At 36.4% G+C, this 25960-nt stretch overlaps 1 protein-coding gene across 8 annotated transcripts in view; it reads right to left on the bottom strand.

Annotated features, from left to right (window-relative positions):
- PPP1R13B (protein phosphatase 1 regulatory subunit 13B) overlaps window positions 1-25451 on the bottom strand; it is a 59748-nt gene extending 34297 nt beyond the window's left edge. For 4 of the 8 annotated variants that reach the window (XM_070751544.1, XM_070751552.1, XM_070751564.1 and 1 more), the window contains exons 1-3: window positions 24877-25267; window positions 5489-5636; window positions 1957-2076 (exon numbers count right to left, since the gene is read on the bottom strand). In XM_070751544.1, coding sequence (XP_070607645.1) covers window positions 1957-2076; window positions 5489-5636; window positions 24877-24885 — 277 coding nt within the window. In that variant the 5' untranslated portion in view covers window positions 24886-25267. Of the gene's footprint in view, window positions 1-1956; window positions 2077-5488; window positions 5637-24876 lie in introns of all 8 variants that reach the window. The other 4 variants (XM_070751548.1, XM_070751559.1, XM_070751566.1 and 1 more) reach the window with 2 other exon arrangements.
- Between the last annotated feature and the right edge of the window lie 509 nt (window positions 25452-25960).

Below are 25960 nucleotides of genomic sequence, written 5' to 3'. Positions count from 1 at the left end.
TATAAGTAATTTTAACATCTGAAGTGGTCTAGATCTTATAGACCCAGTTACAAGTTCACCTGGTGATAATTGAACTTCCTTGTACACACAGGTCACTCAGTGAGTTAAGTTCTTTTCTCATATCTACATGCCAATATTCCTGTTCCTTTTCTGGATATAATTTGATTTCATTATAGTTGAAAGATTCCACAGCAACTTGACACGCTATACTTGCCTCATATCTATCAGGTTCACGTCTCTCTCTGGTACCTCTTCTGGGCAAAAACATATCACTAGTACTAGTACCAGGCTCATCCTCCTCTTACACTTCAGTTTTTACATCCACAAGAGCCAACATTGTCAATAGCTGATGTCTCATCTTCTGTTGACCCATCTCCTGATGACTCATCTTCAACAACACTACACTGTCTCTGTCTAGAATATCTCATCTTAGAATCTTCATCAGGGAACACAGGAGTTTGGATACTAACATCCTTCTCCATACTATCATGTTGTTCAATCTTATTCCATCCTACATGTTCCAAGTGCACTTGCACTTAAGTAGTACAGCTACTCTTCTCACAAAACCTGTAGGCTCTGCGATTTTGAAATGGACTCCAGCTTCATAACTATTTGACCTTTGATCTTATTAGTTATTCTTTTCGTTCTTTTTCCTTTCAAGTAATATCTTATTATGTTGTTTTCTTATGAAAGCATATTTAAAGTCTTAAAACTTATTTCATCAGTTATTCTGAATCTTCAGTCTTAAATTAATATTGAATTTTATAGGTAGTGTGTGTTATGTATAAGCTCCAGAAGAACCCACACATTCCTACTTACCTTTGATGTCTAAATTTGCCCTTATCCCCTAAAGCAAAATGAAGGCTTTTATCTGTATATTTAAAAAGTCCTGCTTTTCACTTCCTTTTTCTAACCGAGAAAAAAATAAAAAGTTCTACCTGCTTTTAAGCAAAACATGTTACTGAGACAGAAATTAGGTTGTCTAGTGCCTAAAAGTACTAAAAGTACTGAAAATCCACAAGCTAGCAATTGAAAACAAAATGAGAAAGCTTTTAGATACAGTAAGCATCCTTGGGACTGTAGACTAAACAAGTTTAAATCAGAATTATATGTAGTGTTTTAGACCTATAATTATACTGCGGGCAAAAGGCATCAGGTAGCAAAATAAGATTCTAAATATAGAATGCATAAATGTACAATGTTTAATCCCCAAAAGAGTGATAGATTTTTACAATCCCACAAGATTTGCTTGAAAAGGAAAATGTCAAACAAAACCTAATTATTTTAACCATTATTTTCAAGCACTAGTAAATCTTGATATTGTTTCACAGTAGTTAATATAAGATGGATTATTTTCATTTAAAGCATTCACTCCTGGTTTTCCACAATTAAAAACTAGGAATTCATTTATAAGAATTAAAATTAATTAACAGTTCTAGGAAAATGCATTGCAGTCTTTAGAATGTTCTTACTTTGCCACTGAATATTATTATAAGTTACATGTGGGTACATATTTCCTAAACTAAGTCATCATACAGTATGAAAATATAATCTAAAAAATTAAATAATTTTAGGTTGAAAATAATCTAATTGCTGAATAGGTATAATACATATAAGCAATAAATCAATTTCCCCTTAGGTTCAGATACTGATTTCACCCCCGTTCAACTGCAATGACTAGAAACAAATGTTTATTGCAATTGTCATCACTATCTCATGTCACTATATATAGGAATATTTGCCCATTCCTCATACAAAAGGATATGTAGCATACCTTTAAGGATTATTACCTATAGAAATACTTGTAAACAATATTTACCTAGAGTTACAGCAGTTAAAAATCACCAATACTACTTTATCACTATGCTGGCAGGTTTAATTTAAACTAATACAATTTGGGGCACATAAAAATTATATCCATGATACAGCAACAAACATTATAGAATAAAAGAGTACCCTGTTCGTTGCTTTCTATAGGGGATTCTTCATGTCGGAGAAAAAATTTCACTTCTTCTCTACGAGGTCCCCATTTTTGTAGATGGTCATACATCATATGATCAAAGGGTATGTGTCGTTCTAAATACAGAATCAAAGATCACTTATTAGAGCACATCACTGGCAATTTATTTAAAATAAGGGTAAACAACTATATAAAACAAGATATATGTTTTATTTTCCTGTCATTCCTCTCCCCCCACCCATCAAAATTATAATATTCTAGGGTTCCAATGGAAAACCTAATTTCCTCCCAATTTCAGAGTAACCTTTTTGAACAAGTTCACAAATTGAAATTATATAATCTCTAAAAATAATGACAATAGTGCTAAACTGGATTATAGTTTGCACAATACTGTAGTTTTGTGTAAATTGTTACCATGTTTATATTTTTAAAATATTACTTATTTATTAGATTTATATCCCACCTTTTCATTCAGGAGCTTAAGGTACTGGGTAGAGCACTCTCTGATCCAGTTGTTGCCATTATAAGCATCATGTGTGATAAATTGGAATAAAAGGGAATAACTGGTTCACAGTTATCCAGTGACCTTCTGAATGCTATAAGTATTTCACTCTTTCAGAACTCAATATATTAGAAAAATGATGATGAAGGATTAGCACCTCAGTGTTGCTATTCCTCCTAACACTGTTAACAACTATACCCTACAGTTCTGGATCTCATGTTTTGCAACCAAACTGATTAAAAGAGGGCTTTAGTCACTATCACTGTAGAAACAATTACACTGAAACAATTTGCAAGCTACCACATTCCACATAGCCCATCAGCCTCACACAAAAGCCACAGGGATATTACATCTCTATTTTGCTGTCTGACAAAACAAGTTGTTGGTGAAAATATGAAACCAAGCAGCGATGATTTAAAGAATGTCACTAAGATGTAATATCCCCTTGTTTCTTAACTCCTAAATATTTTTATGTGTTCTTTACTACTTTTTTTTTAGGATTATGGCAGTTTACTATATTTACCTACTGCTAATTTATGATAATCAAGATAATCATATAACCTTTTTTACCTTTTACTAAGAATAAACAGGCAGAAACCTCTTCTATTCAAAATATCCCATCAAAATGATATTAAGAAGTATAAGTTTAAAGCTAAACATGCACATTTAACTCTATTCAGATTCACATTAAAAGCATGCTTCTTGCTGGGAAAATTTAAAGAAGCAACTAGTAGAATTCTGTGGAGTTTCATTTGTCTTTTATGGAATCTAATAATTACATGAAACAACTTAGGGAAATTATCTGGAACTCTGGTTGCTATATTATCTATCTATCTATCTATCTATCTATCTGTCTGTCTGTCTGTCTGTCTGTCTGTCCGTCCGTCCGTCCATCCATCCACCTATCCATCCATCCATCAAACAAACACCTACCTCTGTTTGCCAACATCTTGCTCCATGGACAAGTGTAAAACTCCGGAATTAGGGAAAAAAGCTCAATCTCTGTAGAAACAGAGATGGCAGAAATGCCTTTACTTATTTATTTATTTATTATTTATTTATTGGATTTGTATGCCGCCCCTCTCCAGAGACTCGGGGCGGCTAACAGCGACAATAAAACAGTGTATAATAGTAATTTGGTATTGATGATTAAAAATCAATTAATATAAAAACCAAACATACATACATACATACATACATACATACATACATACATACATACATACATACATACCATGCATAGAATTGTAAAGGCCTAGGGGGAAAGAGGATCTCAATTCCCCCATGCCTGGCGGCAGAGGTGGGTTTTAAGTTGTTTACGAAAGGCAAGGAGGGTGGGGGCAGTTCTAATCTCTGGGGGGAGTTGGTTCCAGAGGGCTGGGACCGCCACAGAGAAGGCTCTTCCCCTGGGTCCCTTATAGCCTTATTAGCTATAACAAAACTAGACTACTGTAGTATGCTGAATTTAAGAAGCTATAGAAAGTTCACAAATTCATAATATAGTTGCTTTAATTCTTCTCAAAGTAGATAGTTAGATCTGTCTGATCTGCATGATTTGCCAATTTTGGAGCATGATTTACAATTTTGGAGCTAAATTGAAAGTTCAGTCCAAAGGCTAAGTTCCCCCAAATTGGGTCCAGATTTGTTAAAATTCTACAAAACCCACATGGATATGTGGTTTATAATAACCTCTTCCAATCATACCTGACTTGCTTATAAGATCAGGCAGGCATCACTGTGACAAATACCTCAAAACTATCCCTACCCAAGGAATACTATTCTGAGTTTAAATAATTGCACACACCTAATGTTTCCTTTAGGTGGCTTTTAAAAAGATATCTCTTCTCCCTAGTTCTTAAGCATTGCTGTACTGTGTTTTTTTATGTATAAGACACACCTTTTTCCCTTAAAAAGTGCATTGAAAACTGGGTGCCTCTTATACACCAAATGTTGCCAAGGCTGCCAGCTCAGCCCCAGGGATGCCCCCTAAGGCGGGAGATTTGGGGGGGGGCTGATGGAGTCAAGCCCCCTCCCGCCAGATTATCAGGGCCATCCTGCAGGCTTCCTCCACTGGCTGGATGCACAGAGTGCCTAGGGAATGCCCCGCCTGCTTCTCCACAGCAGCTTGTGGGGAATACTGAGAGGAGCCTGCTCACAAGCGGCTCCCGGAGGCTCTGCACCAAGTTAAGCACCAGCAGCAAAGCGTCGCTTTCCAGTTTCCATTCATAAGGTAGCATGACTGGTGGAGGAATTCTGGAAGTTGAGGTCCAGTATTCTTAAAGCTGTCAAGTTTGAAGACCCCTGAGTTAAGGGTTAGGAGTGCAAGGATCTTCAACCCTGGCAGGTTTAAGGCTTGTGGACTTCAACTCCCATTCCTAATGTAGCATGACTGGTGGAGGAATTCTGGGAGTTGAAGTCCACAAGTCTTCAAGCTGTCAAGTTTGAAGTTTGTAAAAAGTGCACATGGTTTTAAAAAGTATACATGGTTGTAAAAAGTATTCTGATACGCTGGTATTTTATTAAACAATATAATACTAGAACATTTGGTTCAGAATACTTTTTCCCTTGTTTTCCTCCTATAAAATCTAGCTGCTTCTTATACACCGTGCATCTTATACACTGAAAAATACGGTATTTACTATTCATAAACTCAATGGTATTTACTGTAATTATTTTTCAGACTTCTTATATTGCTAACTATGCAATAGATATTTTGAAGCTCTCACTTTATTTAAATATATGAATTCTAATTAGTAAATATAACATAGGTGAATAAGTTTGTTGTAATTCATTGTTATAAAGATATAATTGGGAATGAAACACTTTCATATTGTATTAATATGCTGGTTTTTCATATGCATTTTTCAAGAATCCCCTCTTGAAATTATAGTTTTAGCATAAACTGTGGATAATGTGCAGTCACAAAGTAAAGTTTCTTTTAAACTGTTGTCAAAATCCAATTGATAGATGATCATGTTTGACATAATGCATCACAGACAAATATGGAATGCCAAAGTATTGCTTACCATTTCCACGCCACACTTCAGAAAGATGGCAGCTACCTTCACCAGGTTCTTTGCAAAATTCCACCACATCTCGACAGGTTGTTTCAGGAGTAATTGGCACTTCAGTCAAAATTTGTTCATTATTGCTCAGGAACACTGTTAATATCATCTGAAAAACAGGAAATCGCTGTACAATGTAGATCAAAACTTTTTCAATCATGCAATCTGATCTGTATAATTTGATGCACTGTCCTGAGACCTTGAGTTTTTAAACCACAAAAAATGATCCTTTATAAAATTCAGCAAATATTCACTGAAAAATGAAACAGAATCAAGATATACCTAAAGATCAAGAGAGTTAATAAAATGAATTGCTCTCATCTCAAATAATCATGTTCTGGTGATATGTTATATCTGATTATAGTAGACTGGAAAGAAATAAAAGAATATTATGCTCACAGATTGGCAATCAGAATAGAAGTCATCAAAAACAATACATCTGATTTTCAATCAAGCACCAATTTAAGCAGTGCATTCCATTTAATCAAGAAGCCGAAATAAAATTGAAATAAATAAGACTTTAGATAAATGTGGTTGGATCTATAAAATGAGTGGACTAAATCCACTCCCTACACTCATCCAGTAATATTATAACCACTAATAAAAGTATATTGGTTTCAAAGTGAACTTGGTGTTATTCCTAAAATTCTAGTGCATAATTTGGCTTCAGCCTTACTTGCAGGCTGGAATGAGCACACAAGGGCCTTGGGATAATAATAATAATAATAATAATAACAACAACAACAACAACAACAATAATAATAATAATAATAGGATCACACCTATGTGGACTCTGTGATAATGGATCCCATAGGGCTTCCAGTTTATGGCGGTGCTCCAGAAAATGAAGCAATACAAGAAACCCCTAGAATATTGTTGGAAGAAGAGGAGGGATAAAACCAACCAAGCATAAGTAAGAGTCTTTATTAGGACTTAACTTGTGGAAGTAAGAGCAGTGAAGTGCATTTATTTCTTTGCGCTTATTAATGCATCTACATATGACCAGTGGCTTTCATAATGTCCTATTATTAAAAATGTATACTGTATTACAATTAATCGGACAAAATGTAAAATAACATCCAACTTAAAAAAAAATATTTTAAGAAGATGAACCTAAACAAATTTCTTTACCTATTATACTAGGCAACTTCATATAATTTATTCTTCCTAGAAAATAACAATAGGACTTAGATATATATACCACTTCACCTTTACAATCCTCTCTAAGTGGTTTACAGAGTCAGCATATTAGGGGAAAAGCCTTCTCTGTGGCGGCCCCGGCCCTCTGGAACCAGCTCTCCCCAGAGATCAGAATTGCCCCCACCCTCCTCACCTTTGGTAAGCTTCTTAAAACCCACCTCTGTCGTCAGGCATGGGGGAACTGAGATATCCTTTCTCCTTAGGCCTATACAATTTATACATTTGTGTGTGTGCTTGTTTGGTTTTTAATAAGGTTTTTTAAAGTTACTTTAAATATTAGATTTGTTATATGCTGGTTTTATTATTGTTGTTAGCTGCTCCGAGTCTACCAATCAATCAATCAAACAAACAAATAAATAAATAAATAAATAAACAAATAGCTCCCAACAATCTAGGTTTCCATTTTACCCGACCTCGGAAGGATGGAAAACTGAATCAAACTCGAGCTGATGAGAATTGCTGGCAGCCAGCTGAAGTAGCCTGCAATACTGCATTCTAACCACCATGCCACCAAAATGATAAAACAATGCAACTTTTTGGTCACAAGAACTGTTTGTAATCAATTATGTCTGCTGTTGAACATAGTTCAACAAAATTATATTCTTCTGAAACATACAGCCTATTTAATTCCAGTCTCTTTTTTCCTGCAGCAACAGCAGTTGTGTTAAAAGAGAGGGAGAGGTAACTAGAAGTGTCTAGTTGCACTATATAGACTCAGACCTACAAAATGTAGGCAACAGAGAATCTGAAGTACAAATAATAAATTAAGAACAACTGTAGAAAGCATTGATCATGTAAAATGCCCTTAAGAGTATTTTTTATAAATGATATGAAGAATGGCTTTGAAATGTGTCATAAGACTGCATTAAAATTTTTAGACATACATTATAAGATTTAATGAGTACACCAGATAATTCAAATTGTTTCATCTACAAATTCAGGAAATGCAACAGCCATTTAACTGTTGTTAGTAAAAATAACCTAAGGCATGACTTTGTAAATTACAACTACAAGGTCAGACTATGGAAACTAACCTTCTAAAACTATCTGACTATACAATAGCCTCTTTGTTCATTGCAAAAGAGTGCATTATTTTTCAACCTGACAGATATTTTTCAACCTGTCAAAAATACTAATAATTGTTTTGCATGTTTATTCTTTTGCACCAGGAGGCAATCACTAAAATAATATACAGATGTCAAGGCCACCAGAGAATTCCCCAGTTATGCATTATTTAAATGCAATAAATAAAGGATCCCAAATAGTAGAAAAATGAATTTTCTATTAAATATTCACACACAAATATTAAATCCAAAAAATAAATCTATTTTCTAAGAAACAACAGCAAAAACCTTTCTTATAAACAGAATGCTTTTAATTATGGAATATTATAAATCTGAGAGGAATGTAGAAAATGTTACTTTTCAAAAAAACGTTTTGCTTTCCTTATCAATATTTGTTACATATTATTTAATTTGTAAGCTAGTATCTTCAAGACAATTTAATTGTAACAATATTCAAAAAATATTAGGTAAAAAAAATTTAAGCACAAAATGTAAACATGCAAGTAAAAACAAATTCATGTACAAACAGTAAATCTCTAAACATGAAAACATTACTGTGTCTGTAGTACATAATTGCAAACCGCCCCACAAACTATAAGAATTGTTGTGAGAGCATCACAATAATGAAAAAAGTTGTTTTCACGCTCACCTTTTTTTTCATTGTTTTGTTTACTTTTCTGTTTCTCTGATTTATGTTGTTCCTGCCATGTTGACAATCTTTGTCTTTTGATAAGTTAAAGAGGTTTTGAAGAATAATTCTTAAAAGGTTCCTCATGTGTAAATCCCAGAGAAAAAGGTGACTTTTTAAAAATAAAAAATATACAGTGAAAACTAGAATCTAAAACCGTTCCTGTGCCCAGGCTGCAGTGAGAATCTACTTAAATGGGCATCTTCTGGATGCTGAGTAAATGAATACAAGAGATAATGACGTGTGAAGATAAGCCAGGCTACTGAAACAAGACAGAGCCTAGTGACAACAGATATTCTGGATTGGATTTCACCTAATTAGGTAAGTTTACAAGAAGAATTCACTAAATCAAATGTGTTGTATTAACCACTGCCTCAGTTTAGGAAATGCATATCTAAAAATGAGAGAATTTTTAGTCATTGAATTAAAGAAAAATAATAAGATTTACAGTTATGTACTGTATATGTAACCTCTGATTATATATTCCAATTTCCCATCATTCTACCCCAATAAGAAAAAAATAAAACAATGGTAAGCATTTATACAAAGATCAGGAAATCTCAGGTAAATGATAAGTTTCATTTAGCTCACTTTTTAACTTACCGAATTCATTTTGCATCTTATTTTTGTTTTTCATATATTTGCTATTTCATCCAAATTTTAGCATTTGCAAATGTGATATACATTTGTCTCATTATCCATATGATTAATAAGGATGCTGAAGAACATAGTCCTGAACTCTGTTCAGGTATTTTTTTGTCAGTTAAATGAATACGGTAAGCATCCATCTTTAAATATACTTTTTGCTATTATTTTATATATACATCTAATTGTTATGCATTCTAGCCCACATTTACCTAGTCTGTTGGAGTTCTTTCTGTTACTGTTACCAAGATGCATTTCATTTATACCATTTCCACAATCTATTAAGAAACTTATTTGATCCTGTAATCTAAGAAATTTATTTGATTAAAAAGTGACATATGACTATTGTGATAAGATTTGTTCTTAACAAATCTATTCTAACCTCTAAAAATTGCCTTATTGATTATTAAATATTCTGAAAATTGGATTAAGACCCATTTTAGAAATTCCCAGGTCCTGATTTCAGATTTTTCTTATTTTAGAAATCCTTTCTATTCTTTTTAATGACAAAGAAAAAAACATTTGTTGTCCCATTTTAGGCTTCAATCTGGATGGGGTGCAGTATCATCACATTTAGCTCAATCAGAATAGAACTGGTAGGGACATTGGAGGTCTTCCAGTCCAATCCCTTGCTCAAGCAGAATACCTTATACCAGGGGTCAGCAAATTGCGGCTTGCGAGCCACGTGTGGCTCTTTGGCCCTTGAGTGGGACTCTTCCTCTTTTTGAGAGAGAGAGAGAAGGAGAGATAGAGAGAGAAGGGCTGTCTGCACAGAGCCAGCCCTGCTCTCTATCAGTAACAGCATAATAAATTAAAGACGTTTTGGTCCAGAAATAATTCTATCACGAAAGGGGAAAGGAAGCCTTTGCTGATCTTCCGGTTTCTGTTGCATGGATGGATGGATGGATGCCCACATGCTTAGGTATCCTAGTGTCAAACGATATACCCGCACTGGCTAGCAGCTGAATACAGACTTCACTTTGTTGTACATATTCCTGGTCAGTTGGAGGATGATGAAGAAATTGAGGACTCTGATACAGATAATGTTTATGAATTAGTGGTGGGCCCGGGGTTACAGGTAGTAGAACAGGTGGGAGGTCAGCCACAGGATGTGGCTATGAGTCCAGAATCTACCAAGGAAGAATCAGACGTTCGCTGGGTCAATCCTAAATTCAGAAGGGTCCAAAAATGTAAGGAACAGGTGTTTGGAAGAAGATATTAAGGGGAGGAATGGGTTAAATACTGGAGTGATATATTTGGTATGTCAGGGGGTCAGTGGGGAAGAAGGATGGAGTTTCAATGTTGTAGGGCTAAAATGAAAGGTATTTCCGTTCAGCTCCCAATCAAGCAAATGCAGTCTGTGTTATTTTACAGTCATTTCTGCTGTTTTTGAATCATGCTGTGAGTACATAAATCTTGTTAAACGGAGAAGGCTGGGAGGAATGTATGAGGAATGCAATTAAGAAAGATAACGGGAGGAAGAGGAATGTGCTAGTATGAACTGTATTTTGAATACAGAGAAATAAAGATGGAGTTTCTTTGTTTATGAAATACTGCATTTAGTAAGAGTTATTTGTAATAGCTAAAGTTCTACCAGAAACCAGAACACACTTAATTTTTTTTGTTTTTTTAAGCCTTTTTTCAAGAAATCTTCTCTATAACTCAGCATACACAGCCAACGAACTTGCTCAGCCTTCCCCAACTAAATCGCCCAAAGTTTGCCATTAACTTGACTTCTCCACCAAAAATGAATTGACTGAGCAAACGTTGATTCTGAATATTTAAACTCCTGAGATTCATTTAATGGCTAATAAAAGCAAGACTTCAAACCATTTCTATTACTGTTTTCAAATCAGCATGTTTGCAAGTCAGATTAAAAAGCAAACTATTTATTCTACAGTATATCCAAATGCCAACTATTGTGCTAATGGTTAAAACCACCTATGTAATTAGAACTTGAGATTTGTAACCATGGAGAAGGCTATTTTAAATATAGCATTTCTTATACAGTGATCCCTCGAGTTTCGCGATCTCGATCTTTGCGAAACGCTATATCGCGATTTTTCCACCCGATGACGTCACTCCCTTCCTTTCTCATCTTTCTTTCTCTCTCTCTTTCTCTATCTTGCTTCTTCCTCTCTCACACTCTCTTCCTCCCTCTCTCATCTCTTTCTTTCCTTCTCTCTCTTTCTCTATCTCTCCCCCTCTTGCTCTTGAGCGGCGGGCGGCACCCAGGGAAGGTTCCTTCGGCCGCCCAGCAGCTGATCTGCTCGGCAGCGCAGTAGCAGCGAGGAGCCGAAGATGGGGTTTCCCCTTTGCGTGGGCAACGGGGAAACCCCATCTTCGGCTCCTCGCTGCTACTGCGCTGCCGAGCAGATCAGCTGCTGGGCGGCCGAAGGAACCTTCCCTGGGTCTTCAACTCCCAGAATTCCCCGCCGCCCACGCAAAGGGGAAACCCCGATCGTGCACCGAGCGGCCGGACAAGCGGCGGACGGACAAGCGGCGGACGGACAAGCGGCGGGCGGAAAAGCGGCGGGCGGAAAAGCAGCGGGCAGGCAAGCGATGGACAAGCGGCGGGCGGAAAAGCGGCGTCCGGACAAGCGGCGGACAAGCGGCAGGTGGACAAGCGGCAGGCGGAAAAGCGGCGGGCGGAAAAGCAGCGGACAAGCGGCGGGCAGGCAAGCGGTGGACAAGCGGCGGGCGGAAAAGCGGCGGGCGGAAAAGCGGCGGGCGGAAAAGCGGTGGGCAGGCGGGCAGGCAGGCGGCTCCTCAGCTGCTGGGCGGCGGAAGGAACCTTCCCTGGGTCTTCCCAGGTGCGGAAGTAAAAACACCATCTGCGCATGCGCGGCCATGGAAAAAGGGGCGCGCATGCGCAGATGGTGTTTTTACTTCCGCACCACTACATTGCGAAAAATCGAGTATCGCGAGGGGTCTTGGAACGTAACCCTCGCGATACTTGAGGGATCACTGTATTACTATTGCTGCTCAAATGTTTTTCTATCATGAACTGAAACTATGCAATACAAAAATTCTCAGTGTCCTATGATGCATAAAACATATAGTATATTGGGCAGCTACCCAGAACTACAAGAGTTTTACAGAATATTTTAAATTATTTTTAATTATTTATAATTAATCTCCAACTCTGTTATACAGAGGTATTTGAAGTTTCAATTAAGAGTTGTTGTTATAATTAAATAATATTTACAATGTTTAGGATTTTTAAATATAAACTCTTGCTTAATATATCTAGTACTGTATATATCATCAGATATTCAAAATCAGTACATAAAAATTATATAAAATGTAACCAAATTTTCTATGCTTGGCCAACATGCTAAACTAAAATGCACTATACTAATTTGATTGTCACTGAGAAAATCTATCTATGTACTGCTAAAAATCAAAAACATAATCACATAATCAATCAGCTGTGATCACATGCTAACCACTGAACCAAGCATTATTGAATTTGTCCAATTTATTGGACAATCCAACCCAAACCATATTTGACTACATATACTAAGCTTGCACAATACAATTATATTTGAATCTAATATATTGTCAGATCCAACAATACATTGCTCTTGGTTTTCTCTGAACACAGCCAGCATTTGAAGTTTAATGTAAACCATCTTTATGGTCACTTTCACATAAAGCACCTAAACAGGTGATAGAGATTGCAGTATTTTTTTAAAAAATATGAACTATTTAACAGACATTCAATAATTGAAATAACATTCAATTAAACTGTTCTAAAAAGTCCATAGACCAATCTACTGCATTTTTATCACACACTGTAATTTATCACATCTAAGAGATTATTCCTAACTATAATAAGCTATACAATGTAATAATAGTGCCATCTTTGAAGGATAAAGTTTCCACAATAATACATCAAGTTCACTTTTGAAATTAAAAACAATTTTTACAAAGGTAGACAGATGAGGAGATTGAGGATCAATTTATGATATTAAAAAACCCAAATATTCTCACTACAGTTGAACAAATCCACAATAATAGACACCAAAGGTTTTTTAATGGCCAGTGTATAACATTTTATTGAAACTCCATAAGTAAAGTGTTCTTTGCAAAAGACAAATTCATAGTTAATGTAAAAAGAAATGAATTTTTACTATATTAAAATAATTTTCTGAAAAGACCAATATTTTACACATGAACATTGTTGTCCGTGCATCTAATGAAGCTCCATTTATGCTAGAAAATCAGAACAATATTTTTGAAAAGGGAAGTTTCAGACGTTTTATGTACTCTTTATATTACTTATAATCATTATGTTGTCAAATACTTAAGTCCATATTTACATGACTCACTAAATACTGTGAATACAACAACATTAAAATCAGTTTCAAGAATGAATGACAATTTTCACATATTTGTCATAAAAGTGATGACCGGTGTGTTTCTATGTTACCGTGTTATATACTGGTATAATTCCCTGGTTTTCTAAATGCAATTGTTTGATACATTTTGTTGAATTAGTCTGAAGAGTATTAGATTAGATTAGATTAGATTTATTGGATTTATATGCCGCCCCTCTCCACAAACTCGGGGCGGCTATTTATTTTTCTTTCCAAAAATAAGATTGATTTCTGCATTAAGACTGAAAAAGGGAATTTAATTTCTCTAAGCTATTTCAGACCCTTAATTAAATAAATCTAAAACTTCAGGATAAGCAAGTACTGTAAGTATTAATTGCAATAGAAAATTAATTAGATCTAATAACATATCTTGCAGAAAGATTTCCATCAATTTCCTGAACTATTCTCAAAGATGAGCTTAAAAGGGCTGACAGAGAAAATTGGAGGTTATTTACTTGTTATGAAAGCTGACAACATTATGATTCACTGACTTAATAAATGTGAAGACTGATGTATACATCATGAAACTTTCAAGTAAGTGTGTATAATATATATGTTATGTATAAAAAATTGAATTATTCACAACATATACAAATTTGAAATCAATAAAAGTGAATACTGACGATTCTGGCAGAAAAAAAATATTTTAATTAAACTACAAATGAAAAATAAAATTCAATTAACATATTAGGAACAAGTCAATATACTGTAAATTGTAAGGATACAAGCGATGAAGTTACAGTGATACAGTCATAAGTGGGAGGAGATGGGTGATGGGAACGATGAGAAGATTAATAATAGCGCAGACTTAGTAAATACCGTAGTTTGTCACTGTTGAAGGAATTATTTGTTTAGCAGACAGAGGGTGTTCAGGAAAAAATTGTCTTGTTGTCCAGTTATTCTGGTGTGCAGTGCTCTATAACATTGTTTTCAGGGTAGGAGTTGAAACAATTTATGTCCAGGATGTAAGGGGTCTATACATATTTTCACAGCCCTCAATGGAAGGTTGGCAGCAACTATTTTTTCTGCAGTTCTGATTATTTTCTGAAGTCTGTGTCTGTCTTGTTGAGTTGCAGAACCAAACCAGTCAGTACAGACTCAATAAATCCTCTGTATAATTGTATCAGCAGCTCCTTGGGCAGTTTGAGCTTCCTGAGTTGATGCAGAAAGAACATTCTTTGTTGTGCCTTTTTGATTACATTTTCTTTAAAAAATGTTAAGAATAGTTAGTTATAAAGATGGGCAGTAAACTTATTCCAAATGCAAAAGTATTGAAAAGCTTAGTGCTGTCCAAAAAAGGTTAAGCATTATTTGGGGCCTGCCCATTAATGTCTGAAGTCAGGATAAATGTTAAATACTGTAAGCCACATTGTTAATGATCTCTCACCTCTACTTTTCCCAATTCATTTGTTAAGTCAATGTGCAGGTCATTAAGTGTGTGCAGGTGCCTCATGGAGCAGAAGCTTACCTGCCTTGGGCCTCTCAAGTTATCTCCGTCCCTTAAAATACCCATGTTCTACTTCCCACCCCTTGGAGTCATCACACCTAATTGGGCCTCCTCTGCTTCTCACAATTGCTGACTTTACAGTGCAAGATCTACAAGGAATGTGAGCAAGTTTTGAAATCTGAGCTGGCTCTGGACAAAGTGACCATTTCCCTTCCATACAGGAAAAAATCTGCATTTTGAAATCTGAACTAGCTGTCAACCCTGAAGATGACCTGACTGAGGCCATTTTGAGGCTTCAGTGTTGCCACACTGGAGCTGGGGGAGAGGGACAGGCAGTAAAGGGCAGCCATTCACAGCCCTACTGGAACACTCCTGGGGGGGGGACGAGAGCACACACGCACACAAACCTTTTTGCCTTCCTGTGCATGCGCAGGATGAATCGGCTGCTGCTTGGAGGGCGAGGGGAGCAGACAGAGCACCCCTTCGCCAAGCAAGATCCTCCTTCTTCCTCCTGCACAGGTAAGATGTCGCGGTCCGGAATAGAACGAGGGGGGTGCGGGAGGAGGTGGTCTTACTTGTGCAGGGAGAATGTCACTTGGTGGAGGGGTGGAGGGAGGATGTCACTTAGCGGAACATTGAAGGGCAGTCTGTCTGTTCCCCTCAGCCTCCGTTGCTGCAGCTGATTCATCCGGGCTCGATGGAGAACGGCAGACCACAGGGCGCGGACCCAGACAAATCGGCTGCAGCAGCAAAGGGCGAAGGAAACAGACAGACCGCCCCTCCACCGAGTTGCTATATATTATAAATTGCTATATTATAAGTTGCTATATTATATAAATGGAGTATACATTTATTTTGTAGTTAGTAATATGCTAATTACAAAAATGGAAATATGTTGCATTATAATTTCTATGAGTTAGGAGAAATAAATAAAAAATGTTAAAACCTCTAGGCTCTTAGTGACTAGCAATATGGGCATTATTGTTTATTTCGTTATTTTAAAAAGGTGCTGTTATGCAATCACACAATTCTTAAACAGAATAGTAAAAGAAAAAACATCTTAAAATTTTATTTGGAATAATATTGAAAATCTAATTATCATTAAAACAAAATTATAAAAACTTATTCACAATTTGGGAAAATATACAGATTCGTAGATTTATCACCTCTCTTCTCACAGCTGTATACTACAATTAGATAATCTTTAAAACTCTTAGAAAATGAGACTCTGCAAAGGGTTTGGAGGTAATGCAATAAATGCAACTATCTACTGAAGAAAGTTAGCAACACCCACCCACCCCCACTTAGAATAATGAAATATTTTTAAAAATATTAAAAAGGCAGAATATTCTATTTCCCTGGATGAGAAAAGAAGAAACATGTTGTAAAGACAAAGCAGCTCTCTGCAGATCCCTGCCCCACTCCCCTTCAGCTCCAGGGTGATGGAATTAAGACACAGCCCTCAGGGCATAATAGGATTGGCCCTCTATCCATCTAGTAATAGAACTCCCCACATGGCACCTGGGGTGGTTGCATCACCCAGCAAGGCTCAACCAAACCTAAGATTCAAAAGACAACCTACAAAGTTACCCCTGCATAGCCCATGGTAGTCTGACAACCAAGCAGAATACAAGCTCAAATTCAAAGCCCTAGAGAGGGTATAAATCTCTCTCTCTCACACACACCCATGTGCTTTTTTGCCCAGAACCTCAAACCATGTGGTCCTGCTTCATCATTAAACCAACTTTCCAAGAAACTTCCATGTTTCCAATGTCTTTCTCCCCACTTGGAACTGAATCCAGATGGACATTTCTTCCAACACTACTTTAAAAAATGATACTAATTTAAGCACAAAACATTGGAAAGGTATGCAAAATGTATTGACAAAAGCAAAATATTCCTTTCTTATGTGTAAAGCCACGATCTTTGCAAACCATCACATGACTGCTTCAAAGGCTGTCCCTGGCACTGCATAGTACATGCCAACAAAACTTCATTAAGATAATCAACAGACTCTGCACATATGCAAAAGGGCTTTAAAACTGGATGTTTTATTTCCACAAACACACTTTGTAAAGTGTCCTATTCAAATAAATATTCTCCAAAGTTATCGGACACATATTTAAACAGATACTGAAATCTTCATGCAATTCAAGGTCTTGACTTAACAGACATCTTGTGTTCATTATCTTTTAAATTCAAGTTTACAGGGTTGTTATAATTTGGTATCTGCACTGTCCCAAGGAAAGAGATGTTACTGTATAAATGAAATCACCAAGTCTGAATTAAGAGAAAACCACAATCAGAATAGAAACTAGATCTTTAAAAATATTTTAAGAAGTTTAGAATTATATTATATCCTATAATCAGTGTTTTGAATGTATTTGTAGCTATTATCTAACCAAATGGCATTTAAAAATATCTTGTTACATAGAAATAAAAGCAATGTTGGCAATATAAATGAGTCTCTTTACCTAAAATTCTTATAACCTAAAATTAGAAATTATCAAATACTGATTTTAGAAGAAGTCTTCGGAGAGGGGTGGCATACAAATCTAATAAATAAATAAATAAGAAATACATGATAATAATTGAATATGAAAACTAATATATTATATCTTTCTTGTTCTATCAACATGATCATCTCTAAAGTTATTAAAATGGCTATTAATTCGACAGTTGCAGCCCATACTATTATATCTTATAAACTAAAAAGGATTTATGTCATGCAGGGCTGCATTTAAATACCCCAAAAACATGACTACCAATGCAGCTATAGCCTTACTTTATGTTTCCTCCTTGGCATCAGATATTCAACACATGCTACCACTTGTGGCTTTATTCTCCCTATTTGCCCTATTCTCCTTCAACCAATATTTATGGGCAGCAAATTCCACAGCTTAATTATTGTGCAAAACAATACAGTTGGTCAGTTTAACAGCTTGTGCAGTGACTGTTCAAATTTGCTTTGGTCACTGCACAAGCAATACTTACAACTGTTTTTCGAAGTTTCAGCTGGTTCAGTTGCAATCATGTGATTCTACCAATCAACCCAAATTTCTGATCCTCACAATTATGCGATCACAGTTTGTCTACTGGCTTTCCACAAGCAAAGTTGGGAAAGCAGGCAGGAAGTCAGAAATCATGATCACATGAGGCCCTCACTTCATGATCCGCACAGTCTTTGCTTAACTGGGGTTTACTGGAACCAGGGGTGGGCTGCTGCCCGGACGGATGGGAACGCAGTGGGGTAGCGAAAATGGAGCTCCACCCCAGAGCACCCAATTTGACCTGAAAGATGTTGAAAGAAAATGCAGGGCATCCTGCATAAGCCACACCCACAGTGTGGTAGTAAAAATTTTGGTAGCCCTTCACGGACTGGAACTAAGTAGTGCAGTCATGTGACATTGCATTTTATAACCTTATCATTTAGCAATAGAAATTCCAGCTCCAGTTGTAATCATTAATCGAGGGCTTCCTAGACTTCTTTTTATCATCCCTATTTTAATAGATTAACCCAATATCTAACAATGTGAGAAAAATATTATCCATATTTAATTATATATGCATGATTTTAAATGCCTGTCATATCTCCCCTTCCTCCTCTTCACTCCAAGCTTTAAAAAAAACGCAGAGGCTACATTCTTTCCTGATATAAGTAGTCTAGTACTTAATCATGGTGCCTACAATATCCTTTTTCAAAAGTATCTCTCAGAATTCACAAGTCAGCTAGGCCAAAGGATAGGATTGTTGAGTGCTGCAAGACTTTTGATTATTTTAAAAATAATCAAAGTAGAGTTTTTTTACTCTAACCTCTTGTTGACCTGAATTTTTCTGTGTTTTTTCACGGTTTTACTCTGCAATTCTGAATTGTTTTCATTTTTTTTCTGCATGAAAGTCAACGTATATTTTCTGGGTAGTGAAAATGACCTGTTTGGATTCACATTTTCATTAGATTTTCACTATAGATATTTCACATTTTCTTAATTTTAAAAAATCTCTTTTTTGATAGAAATTTTCCTTTTTCTTTTTTTACCCATCCTTTTTTATTGTGAGAAATATCTCAACTTTTTCTTTGGCTACTTTGTTATAGTATATCTAACTCCCCTGTCCTTGAAAGGAACTGCTTATGTCTGACTGTAAATACTCAATTACAGTATAGGATTATATTAAAAATGCAAACAATGCACCAACTTAAAGATAAAGTCCTTTGGGAGACCTTTGGGAAAAATTGCTTTGAACCTAAAAGTTCAAATTGAAAACTTTGGTAAAATTTTTGAGAAAACAATGGTTCAAGTCAAACTAAAGAGTATGCCCAACATAAGCAATTGTAGTCAAACCCTAGACTCACAACTGGATGGATTGGAACTGCTGTTAACAAATTTGAAAGGAACTTGACTTGAAAACTGCAAGTCCACTGAAAAAGGCTAAAAGAGATATGGATTCTACAGATTTGGAGTTAACAGTATCAATGAGTGATGAACTGTACTTTCTTAAGAAGACTGATGGTGATTGGTGAATGGACTTACTATACCTAACTCCCTGGTTCCCAATGTGGGACCTATGCCCCACGGGGTGGGGCAATTTGATTTTAATGGGGGCAATTGGAGCCCTGTTTAAACCAAGTTAATGGACTTTTAGGCTTCCTCTGCATGTGTAGAGTTCACTTTTTGAATAGTGAGAGTTATATGTCATGTGGGGGAGGCATCAGAATTTTAGAGATGCTTGGGTGGGGCATGGCCAAAAAAAGGTTGGGAACCACTGACCTAACTGAATAATAATGATTGTGATTATTTATAATAGATACCAAGCTATTGTACACTTTCTAGGAGTTACATACAATAATTGATTGTTAACAGAAGACTTTTAAGTTTAATTTTGCTGTTGGTTCACCTGTTAACTATTTGCTTTTAGATGTTAAAGTTTATACATTTTGGGCATGCTTCGCAAGGGGAGGAAACTAATATCGTTGCAACACATTTATCAGCATTCAACTAGAGGAAACCATAAATGTACATATGATTTTTTCTTTGTCCTTTTAATGTACATTATGTTTTTTGTTTTTAAATTTTTAATTTTTAAAATTTGTTTGTAAATCTTTTGTTTTTGTAATTTTTTTGGAGTTTGTATTTTTTCTTAATTTTCTGAATAAATAAACATTTACTCAAAAAATAAACATTATATGGAAAAACATCTCATTGATGTAATTTGAAATATAAAACATAGATATTAATAAAATCATATGAAAAAATTGAATAAAATAAACAAATTAAATAAGAATAAAATAAAGAATGCGAACTATATTTCTATGTTCCCACTGTAATTTACCCAGGTAAGATCCACATATGCAGACCTCAACTAAACTTTTGTTCAATTATAGAACTGTTATACTGTATGTGATTTTTGAATTCTGACCAGATATGAAGTGTGCTGTTTTAATATAAGCATCCCAGTAGGTGTCCAAGATACTAGTGGCTCTCTTTCTTATAAAGTTGACATTGGAATAATATATGTGTTTTATCGTCTATCTCTGGAATTTCACAAATGCAACCAAGTTCTTTGCAAAGAACTTATGGTAGCTAAATCTTTCATATTTAAGCATTGCGTCCAAGTTGTTTAAATCTTGCATTAAATCTGGCATTTGTAAACACTTCCCTTAGATGTTTAGGCTTTTCTGTGTTTAGATATTTGGCAATTTGAAAAGTACATTTATAGCTCATAAACTGCTCTTTTCAATATTCCAACTTTACTAAGCTGAGGATCACTATATCTTTTTGTGCTTCAATATCCAAGAATTTTTGTGCAATAATCTTTTTAGCGTATTCTCCAGTTGTATAGGAGACAGGAGACAACTCTCCTAATATACTTCATCAGTTGTACAATTCAAACTCAAGTTTAATTGAGTTTTTGTTTATTCTAACACACACAATTTTGGGAGTCTGTTAGTTTCCACAGCATTAACTTTGGACCAAAAATTATATATCCTGAATTTAAGTAAAGAACAAATTTTATAAATTCCCAATTCAGCTCTTTCTATGGCAGCTGAAGTCTTTTACCCAGACCCAAAATACTTCTCAATTGCTGTCATAGAATAGAATAGAATAGAATTTTATTGACCAAGTGTGATTGGACACACAAGGAATTTGTCTTGGTGCATATGCTCTCAACGTACATAAAATAAAATATACATTTGTCAAGAATCATGTGGTACAACACTTAATGATTGTCATAGGGGTCAAATAAGCAATGAAGAAGCAATATTAATAAAAATCTTAGGATATACGCAACAAGTTACAGTCATACAGTCAACATGGGAGGAAATGGGTGATAGGAATGATGAGAAAAACTAGTAGAATAGAAGTGCAGATTTAGTAGAAAGTCTGACAGTCATTATATTTGTTCTACCGTAGTATTGATATTTAAGCACCAAACTTCAGATCAATATAAGAGCACTGAAATGATCTTGGCCTTATATAATTTAATAATTAGGGCTAAGGAATCTGAATAATTATGGTTATTTTTTAAAAAAATTAGGGAGTAGATTCATTCCTGCTCTTGTTCTAAGTGAAGTTCCTTTGATGATGAAGGAGCCAAGCTCCAGGCTCAGAAAAACTACCCATAGGTAAGGAAAGGTATTAACTTGCTTTATTCGCTCATCATCTAATAGCCACCTATGGCTATGGTGTTATTTTCCAAAACCCTTGACTTTGATTTATTAATAATCAAGAGATTATGACAATAGGCACCAAGTCTTCTTAACAGCCTACCCAATTCCACTTTTAAAAAGGATAGCAATATATTACAAATGTATACTAGGGTATTAGTATACTGAGCCGAGGTGGTGGTTAGAGTGCAGTACTGCAGGCCACTAAAGCTGACTGCTAGATCTGCAGGTCAGTGGTTCAAATCTCATCACCAGCTAAAGGTTGACTCAGCCTTCCATCCCTCCAAAGTGGGTAAATTGAGGACCTGGATTGTGGGGGCAATAGGCTGGTTCTGTTAAAAAGTGCTATTGCTAACATGTTGTAAGCCACCCCGAGTCTAAGGAGAAGGGCGGCATAAAAATTTGAATAAATAAATAAATAATAATATATATAGTGTATGATGCCTTAGGCTTCAGGATTCTTCATTACTCTTGGCAAGTCAATGTATGGACTAAATAATATGGTGCAGCTGGAAATTAAAATAAAAGTAAATAAGGTAATTGAGAGGGCTTCACTACAGGAATGGGTAAGACATCTGTTCCATATTTGTGGAAACTCTCTTCCTACCACTTTTCCCCTGAAAGATCTGAAGCATTCATTCATTAATATAAATGTAATGTAATATCAAATTACTATAGTTGATGTATGAATTTGTGGATATAAAATATAGAAATATTAAAAAGAGTAGAAATGTTGGAAAGTATTAAAATATAAAAATGCTAAAACCTTTATACAATAGAACAATGTTTCTAAAGTGCAGTCCTAGGACCTTGGGGGGGGGGGGTCTTTCAAGACCTTATCAGGAGTTCTCAAAATCAAAATTATTTGCCAGCCTATGTTAAAAAATAATACAATATTAAAATCCCATCAAACAATTGTGAGAAATGATAGCATCAATGAATGTATATATTTTAATTTTTAATATAGTAAATATCAATAGAAACAAAAGCTTTGAAGGTTCACTTCAGCAGTACAATGCCTGAAAAGGTGACTAGGTTTCACTTACATCTGCTTTCTAATAATGTTATGATCATTTCGCAAGCTAACACTTGCAAAGAAACTTCTAAATGTCATATTTCATAAAATGACATCCAGTGACATGTCTTATATCTATTTACTGAATGCAATCTAAATCACAATCTACTGAATGAAATTAGGAAGTTATCTGGAACTGTAAAGACAGTCATTAAGTTTATATACACCCAGAGACGGTCATGCCGATTCATGAGAAAAAAACATGTTAGGTAATACCTTAACTGAGACACATCAAAGTGCAACAAAAATCACTCATGCTTTCTCAAAAATTTGAAACCATGCAAAATGTTTTGCAATATTTTGGTTCAGTCTAATAAAGCTATTGCCCAATTATGTATTATGTTTGTAAATGTTTTCCATTCCAGAGATCTACAATCATCTGCATGTTCTGTAAACTCATTAATTCTAATATCCCTGTTTTTCAAAACTGTAAAATACCATCATCACAGAATGAGTGGGAGTTAACCAAATAGGTTTGTCTCATTCTTACTAAAATGCTTTATGCTACAGAAATTTCATCTAAACTGTTACTTTATAATTTCACCGTGCACAGTCAACATTTATTTCTTACTCATATTCTCATGTTCAAGCAGTTTTTCATATGGTTAGTAATACAAGGAATCCTGCCCCTCCCTCATTTATTGGAAGATAAAAAGAAATGTATAATTAGGTATATTTCTAAAAATTATTTCTTTTGCATTTCAGGAGCAATTCAGAAAAAATAATTTCTCAAGCCAAACAAATATGTAATGTATTATTTCTTTACAGATAATATACATACATATATGAAAATAAAGAAGAGCCAACTAACAGAAACCAGATGGCTGATAAACAGAATATTTTTTTTAAAAATCCTATCAATGTTCGAAAAGATAAAGCACCAAGGCAAGGTCACATTCTTTTATGTTGAGATGAGCAGCAGAACATTTTGCAAGCATATTTCCAGGAGGCAACAAATTATTTATTTTAATAAATAAATACAGAAATGTACAGAATAGAATGAACTATGCAGCCTCCTCTGATACTTCCTGTTTCTGTTACATAGAAATCCAACTATACTCAGTCATGAGTAAGCTTTCTGGATTGGGATTTACGCATACAAAAGCAGACATAGGTTTGCAATAAGAATGTGTCTCATCCTAGCTTTTCAATATAAATCCTATGTTTTTCTTTGACGCATATTCAGATTACCCCTTGAGTCTGCCAGATGAAAGAACAGAGAGCTCATGAACACCTTAGTTTTTCCCATCTGAAATTCTCTACAAAACCCAGAAAGGACACAAACATTCCGATGATTTAAAAAAAAACCCCACCACCAACCTTTCCCTGAACTTAACATACATAGGAATGTAAGGTTGTGTAAAAACCTTGTAAGAATGTAAGAAGTAACAACTGATGGTTTGGGGGTGGGGATTGGCAGCAGTGGTTTAAATCCTCCTGACAGGCTGACCAATATTTTCTTAGGAAGGCTGAGAGAGAAGCTTACTATATCTATATATCTATATATCTATATCTATACATCTATATCTCTCTATCTATCTATGTATAATTTTATATAGATATATGTATAATATTACACACACATATACACACACATAATATATATATATATATACTGTACATATATTCGACAGAAAAAACATATCTCTCTCTGGTAAGCTTCTCTCACAGCCTTCCTTAAGAAAAGATTGGCCAGTCTCTCATAAGTATATATATTATATAATCCCCCTTCCTTTTATGTATATAAAACGAAGGGGAATTATAATCCGATCTGTCCTTCAGATAACCCCAACATCCAACCTTATCACCTCCTACAGGAAGACCACCCTCAGTAGCCTGGCCCTGTCACATTCAGCTGCTTATAGCACAGAAGGTGGAGGGGGAGAGAGGGGGGAGGGAAATCCTTTCTGCATCTGTTGGGAAAGGGAGAGGAGGAGAACCCCCCCCCCCCAAACGTGCGGCGCGGTGCCCCCCACAACCGCCTACATTCGAATCAAGGTCTGAAGATCCTAGATACCGGGTCGTTACTAAGGCTGTTTCGGCGCTTACCTCTGGCCAGCCTTTATGTCGCAAACGCCCGGGACGGAGAGAAAAAGCTTATCCCCCGCTAGGATTCCTCCTTCTCCTCCTCCCGATACACCGTACCCCACTTTTTCTACCCATACACCCGCAATCCTGCCTTACCGGCATCATTTCCGGCGGCTGTCACTCGCGTTAATCAAAGACGCCGGTCGGAGGAACGCAGGACGACCGCGGACCAGGCCCTGGCTGCGTTGCCGCTCCCTCTGGCAATTCTCGGCACCGGAATTTAAAAGAGGGGCTGGTTTCGAGCACGGTTGCCAGGCTCCGTCGTCCTGTATTTCCCTCTCTCGCGGAATGGTGTCCTCGTTTTCCGGCCGGTTTCCCTCCTTTCCTTCCCTTCCCGTCCTCCCCTTTCGGTGATGACAGCGGCAAGCAGAATCCCCAAAAACGGGCAATGCGAGCCCCGGCCGCCGCCGCCGTCGCCGCCTCGTCCTCCTCTTTTCTCCTCAGAGGTTGTTTTTTTTCCCCCTCCCCCTCAGCTCCGCTCTACTCCGCCTCGCCAGGGGTTAACGAGGACGCTTCCCGATTGGCCGAGGCGGGAGAGAAAAGGGGGAGGGGCTTTCCCGCTGCCCTTGGAATAAGCAGGAAAAGTGGGAGGAGGCAAAGGGGGGGGGGGAGAGAGAGAGAGAGGAATGCGAGGCGCGCGCTCAGTGCGTGCCCGCCTACCTGCTCTCTAGGCCGCACGTGACGTTAGGCCGGGTTATTAATGCTGGTGCCTTTTGGTACGTCAGGAAGGAGCCACCTTTCTAACGCGCCTGCAAGGTTTTCGCCATGGGTGGTGGTAGTGGGATGGATTGTAGGGGATTTTTTTTTAATACGAGCTTTGCGTGCATAGGTAGAATCGACTCATGTTTCCTCCCCCCCCTTTCCCCCCTCCTCTCTCGGGCGTCCAGTGGGCGCGTCACTGCAGGATCGCGGAATACAGCTTCCTTGCGTGATCGTCGTATAGATACCCATTTTAAAAGGCATGTTGCGTGTTAAAGTCCGCACCGCGGTTCTCAAGTCAACGTAGGCTGTGTTTCCAATATTCATTTTTTATTTATTTTTATTTATTTTGTCCAATAAACAATGAAGGTTTTAGTGGGTATACACATAGTAAAATACATGATGAAGGTTATAGAGGATATACTCATAGTAAAATATATCTAAGAAAAAATGGAAGAGACGATATAGGAATAGAACATAT

Source organism: Erythrolamprus reginae, chromosome 1, assembly GCF_031021105.1.
Source record: "Erythrolamprus reginae isolate rEryReg1 chromosome 1, rEryReg1.hap1, whole genome shotgun sequence".
Lineage (NCBI taxonomy): Eukaryota > Metazoa > Chordata > Lepidosauria > Squamata > Dipsadidae > Erythrolamprus > Erythrolamprus reginae.
The sequence above is the reverse complement of the archived record's forward strand: the minus strand, read 5'-3'. Positions and strand labels throughout refer to the sequence as shown.